General features: G+C 40.1%; 1 protein-coding gene across 1 annotated transcript in view; it reads left to right on the top strand.

Moving 5' to 3' along the window:
* Nucleotides 1-10012: 10012 nt before the first annotated feature.
* PGAP1 (post-GPI attachment to proteins 1) overlaps nt 10013-11884 on the top strand; it is a 108974-nt gene continuing 107102 nt past the window's right edge. The window contains exon 1 of the mRNA XM_006878741.1: nt 10013-10159. Within this exon, the coding sequence (XP_006878803.1) occupies nt 10013-10159 (147 nt within the window). The remainder of the gene's footprint in view (nt 10160-11884) is intronic.

Consider the following 11884-nt stretch of genomic DNA (forward strand, 5'->3'; position numbering starts at 1 on the left):
ATGAGATACATTGGAGAAGTCTGCTGTCAGCGACCTCTCCAAAGTGTAAGGAACAACAATGTCATTCTGGAGACTAAGATGTGCCTGATCCAGGCCATGATCTTTGCAATTTCTTGCTATGCATCAGAAAGCTGGACAATGACTAAGGATGACAGACGAATTGATACCTTCAAGTTGTGATGCTGGAGAACAGTCTTGAACATACCATGGACAGCCAAGAGAACAAACAGGTCTGTCTTGGAGAAGGCGAACCCAAGTTTCTCCTTGGAGACAAGGATTTTGAAGCTCTGTCTTACATACTTTGGGCATGTGGCCAGGAGGGACCAGTCCTTGTCATCATGTCTGGAAGGATATCATGTTTGGAAGGGTGAAGGGGCAGCGCAGGAGAAGAAGACCCCAGAAGAGATGGATTGATACAGTAATTGTGGTAATGGTATATTGGAAATTATGAGACTTGACTCAGGATAGGGCAGGGTTCAGAGCTATTATACACAGGGTCCCTATGAGTCGCAGGCAACTTGATGGCACATAACAACAACACAGCTATTTTCTCAATAAAATGTCAAGTTTGCACATTTGCAACAGAGATCTTATGGCCCTAAGGACTGAAAATATTTATTATAAAACCCTTTACAGAAAATTAACTGACTTCTGATTTAGTCCAACTTCGAACGTGCTGGAGAAGGTAAGGATGGCAAGGATAGGACACGGTTCGTTCACATCCACGGTTCACAGCGTTGCCATGAGTCACAGCTGACTCAATATCCCATAAAAGCAGCAACATTTAATACACAGAGGGAAAAACATTTCATTTTCAGATCCTTCTCTCTTATTTCCATAGGTCTTATCAAGATTTGTACTTTGCTTAGTACTCACAAGGGGTCTGGTTGCCCAGTGAGTTGAACTGACAACTCAAAGGCAGGTGGTATGAATCCACTGTTTTTCCATGGGAAAAAGATGGGCAGCCCACTCCTGTGTGAGTTACAGCCTCTGAAACCCTGCTGAGGGCCAGCTGTGTGTCCAGTCTGACTTCATAGCACACAACAACAATCAATACAAACTAGTACTTTACATCACCTTTCCCTATGTGCCTTACCCTTCTACAAAGAATGTTTCTTTGTTCCACAGGCTGTTAGTACTCTCCTTTAACATAACATCTTTTAAAACTAATTTTGAAAATTAACATTTTATTCACCAAGTCTTTTTTTTTAAAAAAAGAAAAATCTCACATATTAAGTTATTTTACAGTAAATAGACTACTGTGGCTATTAGTATTTGTAATTAAAATTCTTCTGAATACAATTTTTTTCCATCTCAGGAAAAAATGGAAATGTAGCAAAAGCCTTTAACTAAAGTAACATTAAATGACTTAGATTAATTTTTAAAACACTTTAACTCAAAGAGAATTGTGTAGTACCTATTACTAGAGAGCCTCTGAGTCGTTCAAATGTGCTTAAGTATTCACCAAAAGGTTAGTGGTTAGAACTTCCCCAGAGGCACCTCAGACAGTCTGAGATCTGATTCCCAAAGCTCAGCCTAAAAAATCCTACAGAGCATAGCTCTCCCCTTAAACTCATGGGATTGTCAGGAACTGGAATTGACTCAGTGGCAATTGGTTTGATATTTGTCACTAGGTTTAGGTACTAAAAATATCTAATGAATTCTGTTCTTGAAGAACTTGAATTTTTTTGAGAGATAGAGATATAAACACAAAACGGTTGTAACAAAACCCTCAAGTAATAATTGCATTAATCATTCTGTTCTGCTAGAGCTTTTATCTGACAGTATTACTAGGATCTAAATCCTCTGAAACTACTATCATGATGCACTTCATTCAGAAGAGGATTCTCTAGCTCTAATTTTTTTCAAAATAGAGAAGTAGTTCTTTTCTAGAATATATAGCATCTCTATGAATAATAAAAAACCAAGTATTTACTATCCACAGCTGTTGTTTTTCAGGACCATGATTTATCTGTGGTATGTACAAATCTTGGTTCCGTCTCTGAGGAACAAAGAACAGTGTTGTGATGGTATTTTGTATTATTTACAATTGAATGGAAATTCAATGATTTCTTGCTTGACTATCATTTTGCATCTTATATTGTCTCCTTATCTCTTTAAAGAAAATATTTATTCTATACGTCTTTTATCCTTTCCTTATAAATTTCCATCGCTTTCATATATTAGTCTCAAGAAATGTAATATCTGAGACTCACTAGTGTAAACATTTGACAAGCTAAAGTATATTAGGTTATTCCTCAAATGTACATAGTGCTTTAGGTTAAAATGGCATTCTTTGTTTTTGTAAGGAGTTTTGTTTTATCAGTAGCAAACTACACACAATGAGAAAGATGAAATCATTTGCCTGGTTCTAGTAGTGAGAAAAAGGACAAATAGGATTGAAAATCTGGATCGACAGATTTTGCAGCAATGGAGACTACACTGGTGAAAAATGGATAATCAGGCTTAAAATTCTTTTTTTTTTGATGGCCTATTCTGTTTCCTTGGAAACAGTGTAGCCAGAGAGTTACTGGCATTATATTTTCTTGTTTTTAAGCTTTAAAGCACCAAAGAAAAATTGAGGTTTTATTACTATGATGTGTGAAATCTGGTCTGTGTTCAGATAAATTAAAAGCAAATATTTGTTGAGTGTCTACCAAGATATTAGAAAGGTACAAAGAGCAGAAGTAGAATAAATGTTAGTTCCTAAGGACCACTGTATTACATAGTTTGATATTTTCTTAGATAATTATAAAGCAATGGGGTTGGAGAATGACAGTGGAAGTTTGGAGCAATCAGATAGTTTAGGAAAATAAATTTTAGGGAAAAGACTGATTCTTCTCATTGCCATCAAGTCAGAAATGGCTTTAGCTGGCCCTTGGTTTTTAAGATTACAGGAGAAAATAGTCCATCTCATTCTTTTTTTTTTGGGGGGGCTACTGGTGAGTTTAAACTGACAAAGATGTATGACCTTCCGGTTAGCAGTGCGACTCTCAATGCACTATGCCGCTGGTTAATCCAATTCACACCCTAGACAACATGATTCCTTCTTCTATACAAAAATAAGATAATGTGAATGGACTCAGAAGATGTGGATAATTCACACAGTGGAATGCTATGAAGCACTAAAGAATAACAATTCCATACAATACTGTATAGCATGGGAGAATCTAGAGAGCATTACGCTGAGTAAACTAACTCAGTCTCCTAAGGACAAATACTGTATATAAGACCATTGTTATAAAAATAGAAAGGTAACCAAGCAAAATGTATAAAAACGTACAAAGGAGGAAGGGAGACGGGAGAAGAGGGTGCAAAAAAAGGAGACGGAAAGAAATCACTAGGGTAACAGATGCTGGTGGGTATCTAGGGGTGGGGTGTGAAGGAATAGGAAAAAAATCAGTGAGGACTTGAAAAGGCAGGGTAACAATAGGCACAGAAAAATAATAATTGTATATAAATAACACATATGAATACTTGTATAAAGCTCAATGTACATGAAACACAATGCAAATGAAAGATTGTATAAAACACACAATGTACTTGCATGTATCATAAAAATATGAGAAGGGGGAAAATAAGATAATGTGAGGGCTGTTACTATATGTTGAGAAGATAGTCTTTGCCTCCAGTAGTGGTAAGAAGCTGCAATCCCAAAAGCACACAGCTCAAATCCACCAGATGCTCTGTGCAGAAGGATGGGTTCTTTCCTCCCATGCAACTAAATTGCCTCTGAAAGTCTACTGAAGAGTCAGTTATGAGTTGATTCTGACTCAGTGATACACAACAATAACAACAGAGGTACCTTATACAGGTCTGAAAGAATTTATATAAAGCTGATATATTACTGAATTTACGAACTATTTCTACTGAGATATGATTGTCAATTATAGTATAGTTTCCTTTATAGAAGGCTACATTAATGTTTTTTTTAATCTTATTTAAAATTTTGTTCAAACACAGAAAACAAAGACAATTGTGGTCTTAATATTCATATTTAGTTTTGGGGTGAACTATGGAGGTACATTCAACTAGGAAAACATTTGCCTATGTGGTTCATAACAAATTATAGACAACATGGTAAAGAGCAACAATTCCAGAAAACTCAATTGGGCTCATGTGGAACCTCAAACCAGATTGCTCCTTAGAACTGAGGATGGCAAGACTTCAAGTACTTTGGCCATGTCATCAGGAGGTGCCAGCCTTTGAAAAACAACATCCTGTTTCAAAAAGTAAATGATCACACGTCACCAAAGAAGACATTCAGATGGCTAACGAGCACATGAAGAAATGTTCAAAATCCCTAGCTCTAAGAGAGATGCAAATTAAAACAACTATGAGATATCTCACCGCAGTCAGAATTGCCAAATTTAACAGAACAGCAAGCAACAAATGGTGGCGAGGTTGTGGAGACACTGGAACCCTTATTCACTGTTGGTGGGTAAAGTGGTGCAACCACTGTGGAAGGCAGTATGGCGCTTTCTCAAAAAGTTGCAAATAGAGATACCATTTGACCCAGCAATGCCACTACTGGGAATATATCCCAAAGAGACCATAACTGACATCCAAGCAGATACATGCACACCCATGTTTATCGCGGCTTTGTTCACAATAGCAAGGAGTTGGAAACAACCTAAGTGCCCATCAACAAACGAATGGATAGAGAAGCTGTGGTATATTCACACAATGGAATATTATGCTGCATTGAAAAACAAGGAACTCATGCAATATTATTCAAAATGGGTGACCCTGGAGGACAATATGCTGAGTGAAGTATCTCAGCACAAAAGGACAAATACTGCATGGTGTCACTGTTGTAAAGCAGGACTGACCTCGGGGTTGGGGGGGAGACTGAGAAAGATGGGTTCAAGATAGTATTCTGCATTGAAACAGATGAGGGAGAAAACTGTTTAAAAGGGATATGTGATTAGGCATTTTTGTCATGATAGGAGTCCAGAGTGATGGCTTCATGATGGGGTGGACCTGGGGGAGGGTTTGTAAAACAATGAAAGAATTTTTCTTTTACTTTTCCAAGAGGGTAGTGTACTAGGGGGGAGAGTCGGGAGGGGAGAAAAGTGCAACAAGTAATGAATGGAAATCCAAAGTCTCTGTAAATTTTCATTGAAATTAATAATGAAAATTTTTTTTAAAAAGTAAATGATCAGTGAAGGAAAGGAAGATAAACAAAGAGATAAGACTGATGCAATGCTACAAAAATGGATGTAAGCAAAGAGGAGATTGTGAGAATTAAACAGGATAGGGAAGAGTTGTACTTAACTTGATAGCACCTAACAAGTCTCTGGAAGACACCACCATTCCTGGAAAAGTAGGTCAGTGAAAAAGAGATGCATTGGCACCGTAATTGCAGTAACAGGCTCGAACATGACAATGCCTGGGCAGTGCTTGTCATATTGTAGTTAGAGTTGCTATGAGTTAGAACTGACTTTACCTTACCTAAAAACAACAATAAGTTGCCTGCTTTACAGAAATTTTCATAATAAATTGATAATTTAATAATTATGAAAAAACTTCATGGTTCCTTGAATTTTGGGAAGCACACATCTCAATTCTTTCAATTATGTTAATCCTTCAACTCACTCAAACATTAAATAATTAGCAACCTGAGTCTCTATTATAAAATGTTGTAAATAATTTTGAGATTCTTTTCCCCCCACCCTATTCCCAAGCAGTTACATGTCTGTTCTATTGTGTTCCAGTTCTCTTAATTTATATCTTTATCTTAGCATTTAGAAAACTGTAGTTGTATTTTATAGCTTAAACCTTGATATCAATGACTGTTTCATTCATCTCTTGTAGAGTTTCCATACAACAAATAGTCCACTGAAAGCTGTGTGAACATAGAATCAATGTTTTTGTTTTTACCTGAGGAAAGCTAGAAATCTATTTTCACTCAGATCAGGAGAATTGGCGTGCAAGAGTCTGGATCATTACTGACTAGGTTTGATGATTGCTCAGGTCTTGTGTCACGGATGCATCTTATCTCCATACCTTTTCAATCTATATACAGAACAGATCCTTCGGGAGTCTGGACTTTATGAGGAGGAATGTGGCATCAGGTTTGGAGGAAGACTCATCCACAACCTGTATTATGCAAAAGATGCAACCTTGCTCACCAAAACTGAGGAGGACCTGAAGAATTTGCTACAAAAGGTCTACTGTAGTCTTCAAGATTGATTGAAGCTCAACATCAAGAAGACAAAGATTTTCACTACTGGGCCAACTGGCAGCACAGTGATAGATGAAAAAGAGATTGAGATTGCTAATAATTTCATCTTGCTTGGTTCCACAATCAACACTCTTGGCACCAGAACATAACAACCACCACATAGGCTAATAGTATTGGGGGGTCTTTTTCTTTTGGAAGTAAAATAAAATATTTTAAAATTATTATAAATCACATGAATTTCAGGTGAGGTAAAAAGAACAAACCCAACAAGATTTATAAGAAGACACATCTTTTACCAGATATAATTTTTTAAAAGATAATTTATTGCATTTTTTTCTTCATGCTATCATTTTGTATTACTAGTCTATATTCTTTTAATGCCTGTCAAGCTTAGGTTATGTTACCTGAATTTATTATTTCCTATCAATATTTGTTCCCATTCCAAAGAAAGGTGACCCAACAGAGTATGGAAATTATCAAACAATATCATTGATATCACATGCAAGCAAGATTCTGCTGAAAATTATCCAAAAACGTTTGGAACAGTATGTCAACAGAGAACTGCCAGATGTGCAGGTTGGACTTAGAAGAGGTCGTGGTACTAGGGATATTATAGCTAATGTTAGATGGACCTTGGCAGAAAGCAGAGAATACCAAAATAATGTCTATCTGTGTTTCATTGACTATACAAAGGCTTTTAACTGTGTGGATCACAACAAGCTGTGGCTGACGCTGAGAGGAATGGGAATCCCAGAACATTTGATTGTGCTAATGCGAAACCTATACTTGTACCAAGAGGCAGTCATTAGAACAGAGCAAGGAGACACTACATGGTTCAAAATCAAGAAAGGGGTCCATTAGGGGTGTATTTTGTCTCCATTCCTTTTCAATCTGTATGCAGAACAGAAAATCTGAGACACTGGGCTGTATGAGGAGGAATGTGGCATCAGGATTGGTGGAAGAATCATCAACAACCTGCGTTATGCGGATGACACAACCCTGCTTGCTGAAACTGAGGAGGACCTGAAGCGCTTGCTACAGAAGGTCAAGGACTGCAATCTTCAATGTGGATTGAAGCTCAACATCAAGAAAACCAAGATTCTCACCACTGGGCCAATTGGCAGCATCAGTATGGATGGTGAAGAGATTGAGATAGTTAATAGTTTTAGTTTACTTGGCTCCACAGTCAACACTCTTGGTAACAGCAGTCAGGAAATCAGGAGATGAATTGCACTGGGAAAGTCAGCTGTGAGGGACCTCTCAAGAGTACTGAAGAGCAATGACGTCAGGCTGGAGACTAAGGTGCGCTTGATCCAGGCTATGGTCTTTGCAAATGCGTGCTATGCATCAGAGAGTTGGACAGTGAATAGGGATGATAGAAAGAGAATTGATGCCTTTGAGCTGTGGTGCTGGAGAAGAGAATTGAATATACCATGGACTGCTAGAACAAACAGGTTTGTCCTAGAGAGGGTGAAGCCAGAATATTCCTTGGAGTCAAGGATTTTGAAGCTTTGTCTGACATACTTTGGGCATGTTGCAAGGAGGGATTGGTCCTTGGAGAGGGACATCATGTTTGGGAGAGTGAAGGGACAACGCAGGAGAGGAAGACCCTCAATGAGATGGATCAATTCTGTGAGTGGAATGCTGGGAATGAGTGTGTATGACACACAAGGTTGGCACAGGATAGAATGGCGTTTAGGACTCTTGTACATAGGGTTGCTATGAGTAGCAAGCAACTCAATGGCACTTAACAACAAACAAGTCCTTGGGTTAGTGGTACAATTTGCTACCGGCTACACCACCTGAGCTGCCTATTACCCATCCAATTCACTGCTGTAGAGGCCAAATGAACTCATAATTGCCCTACCAGAGGATTTTCAGAGGCTGTAAACTGCACCAGAAGAGACTGTCCATCTCTCTTGGAGGAGCCACTGGTGGATTTGAACTGATAGGTGCAGCCTTTAGTTTAGCAGTACCATGGACTATGCCATATTGTTCCCCCCACCTCCGTTTATTCTTCAAATATTCTTCATTAATCTTTGTAATGGAGAATAATTTGATTCCCTTCTTTCCTTTGATCCTTCCACCTAAACTAAAACCCCATCTCCTGATTTGGATTTACTGATTTGGAGACACTATGCCCTACAGTTCAATTAGACACTGATAGAAGACAAGGTTCCTTGAACACACTACTTCCCATTTCATAAGTCTTTAATAGTTTCCAATCACCTAATGCATAAAACAAATTCTTTTGTCTACCACTACTGGTTCAAGTTTAAGTTTTCAGTTTATCTGTTCTGTTACTTGGGAGTTGTGACATGTGAGGCCTGGCTTGAAATAATAATAAAAAAGAGGTCTCTTCCAACTCTCAAGCAGGAATGTGAACTGTATTGACAAGAGCAGAGTTGTTTGTAGTCCTTAGATTTAGAATTGGGCGTGGTCAGGGTAGGACAAAGATCAGATCTGTTCTCTACAGCTTTGTTTTTGTCCTGGCTTGTCAGTTTATTCCAGAGTCCTGCCATTTCTTTGATCTTACAATACAGGCCTATCTTCAGTTAAGAGTTGTTTCTTGCCATTAAGCAAGCCTTGAGTAAAGACATGGAGAAGTCACTAAAAGGATTTTATGTTAGAGAATTAGAATGATGGCTGAGAATAAAATCCTCAGATTAAAACATTTAAGGGATGAATGAATGGAGAAATATTTGGGATGAAGACTGAGAGACCAGATAAAGAAGAGATGACGCAGTGTGAAGTTAGGTTAAAAAACACAACTAAGGAAGATGATTTTAGGAGAGGGTCAAGGTGAAAGATCAAGACTCAAAGGTGTCGGTTAACTTGCATAGTTAAATTTTTTGTAGTTTCTTCGCAAGAAAAGGTGTGTTCCGGTATGTTGGCATTTGGTAATAAAAAATCATAAGGTGTCGATGTGTAATTGAGAGGAATCAGATTATTAGAGAGTAGAGTTTTTGGTAGTCTGTAGCAAGAAACACTGTCAACCCAAAGGTTGCTCCTCTCTGGCGGTTCGAATCCACTATTGGCTCTGAAGGAGAAAGACCGACAATCTCTCCAGCTAACAATAAACCTGAAACCGGAGGGAGAATTACTTATCTCAAGAGAGGGAAACTCTTTAAGGACCGGAATGAATATCGAGAGCTACAAGGGACAGTTATGGCGAGGATTTTTTTTTTTTAATGAATGAGATTAAACCGGCTGATGTTGGCAAAAAGGAGGGAAAAGCCATTCGCGCCCTTCTCATGCAAAAGTGCTGAGGCCAGAGGCGTTTCAGAATTAGAAGGGAAGGTCTGTCAACAGCGGGACCGCAGTGCTTGCGGTGTGACAGCGGAGGGTTGCCTGGCTCTGCTTCCCGCTTCCCTCGCCGACTCCCGCGCTGTTATCCATCCACTCCAGAATGCACCTCCCCCTCCCCTGTTAACCCTCCCGCCCCCGCCCCTCTGCGCCCCTCGCTACCTCTTCCTCGCCTTCCTTAACCTTCCCCATGCCGCCTTTCCCGTCGCCCCTAATTTTCCCCCCCTTTCTCTCCAGCCCACCCTGCTCCCCTTCCTTCCAGCCTCCTTCCTCCTTCCCACTGATGGATGCACGTTCCCGCCGCAAACGCCGCCCCCCCTCTCCTCTCCCCGACACACCCGGTGGGAAGCGGGGCGAGCCGGTTGCGCGCAGGCGCACTGAGCAGCGGGAGCACAAGCTGGCAGCGCGTGCGCGCAGGCGCGAGCTGCTCGGGCTCCGCTCCGGGGCTGGCGGCCCGAGATTCTCCACTTCTGCTGGTCTGCTCGGTCCCAGCCTTGGGGTCCCCGTGGAGGCGGCACCATGTTTCTTCACTCCGTTAACTTCGGGAACATGCCATTTTATGTTGGCATGATCTTCATGGCGTCCCTAGGGCTGTGGGATGTCTTTTTCGGCTTCGAGGAGAACCGATGTAGCATGAGCTATATGTTCGAGTACCCCGAGTATCAGGTAAGCAGGGGTCCGCCTCTTGCCTCTTTCTCACTGGGCGCTCCTGCCAAGTCTCTTCCCCTACCTCGGTATGCGGCGCTTCTCCGGCCACTTTATCCTAGCCTCACCTCGGTTTCCTTGGCCTGGAAGACTCTGCAGACTCCCACGAACCCCTTACCTGTCCATTGTGCCATCTCTTCTTGGTCGAGTGTTTGATGCTTGGTTCCTTAAGCATCCTTCCGCCCCGCTCGAAGTTACCATCTCTGAGTCGTTCACCGGGTTAAAGCCCAGCGCCTGCTTTCCAGACTGGCCAGGCCCAGCCCACTCATCCTAGAGAGGCAACGCTAGTCAGTCTCCCGGGCCCCAGGTCCCATCTTCTCATTTCCTACGTTAACAGGTGCCCTGAACCCTCTTCCCATGTGCTTTCATTCCTGCCCTCTCGCCCATTGATTTGCACCTCGTCTTTCGCGTCTGTAGAAAGAGCTGAAGCTTCTGCAGACTCTGTAGGGCTCCCAAGGCTGTTTTCCTGACTCCAGGGTTTCTCCCTGCTGAAAGTCTAGCCAGCGGAGTAGCTCAGTAGCTTTAGGGTGGCTTCTGTAAAGATTTTAGATTATGGATCTGAATGTAATTCTATTTATCCATGCCGCCGCCCGAGCAGCGCAGCCGGGCCTTTTTACAGTCTTACTTAATTGCATAGGAAAGACATTTTTCATCGTGCTCTTTTTGGTTTCATGCTGTGCTTGTAATTTGCAAGAAAGCGGATCTTTTCCATCTCTCTCCCTTTCTCATTTCTTCCCCTCCTACCCTGCCGACCCCCCACCTCTCCTCATTTCCAATCAAAGTTACTCCATTTCATTCATGACTTGCACTAAAAAGAGGTAGTGACAAATTACCCAACTGTTCAAATAAACTTCTTCCTAATAGTTCTTTAAGTTTTAAATACATCTCTTAATTATAGAATGCTTTGTATACTGATATAACTTCCTACCATAAAATGATATGTGGTGCAATACATATTGATAAAATGCACTTTTAAAACCACAGATTTATTACCATCCCACCCCCAGGATGTGTGCCAGTCATTTGGATTGGGAACATATTACTTAATTATACTGCTATAATTTAGGTCTTAAAAGTTAATAAAATTGCTTAAAACCGTCCTTTCCCGTGAGCAAAATTCTGGTAAATTTAAATCTCATTTATTTTGGGATCCTTATGTTGCTTTTGCATTAGTGCTTATAAGGTAGTAGAAATGTTTGTAATCAGATGATATTGAAGGAGGAGATTCTAACTACTGTTGCCTGTAAAAATGGTGTCTATGTTTATTATGGGCTGTACATCTAGTTTATGATTTATTTTTTATTCTTTTTCATAATGACATGCCACCCTCCACCATAAGGAGGAAACCGCCAGTAATTTGAAATAGATCATTTTAGTTTCGTTGTGTATTGAAGAGTTTTGCTAAAAAATTATTGTGGAACAATACAGTCCTAAACTCCTGCTTGTTTTTAGATTGTGATCACTGAAGCTATTTTATTGCAAGTATTAAAAATTGCTTTCTTAAGTATTGGGTTCAAAGCATAGTGTAAAATACCTATTTGAGTTTTTTTGTAATTCCTATTCCTATATACTCATTTTTGTTCAGATTGTTTAACTGGAATTTCACATTTTTGAAATTTTATTTTGTTAATTTTAATGAACATTTACAGAGATTTTGGATTTCCATTCATTCTTGTTGCACTTTTC

The sequence above is a fragment of the Elephantulus edwardii genome, unplaced genomic scaffold (genome assembly GCF_000299155.1).
Source record: "Elephantulus edwardii isolate Elephantulus edwardi_28Jun2011 unplaced genomic scaffold, EleEdw1.0 scaffold00001, whole genome shotgun sequence".
NCBI lineage: Eukaryota > Metazoa > Chordata > Mammalia > Macroscelidea > Macroscelididae > Elephantulus > Elephantulus edwardii.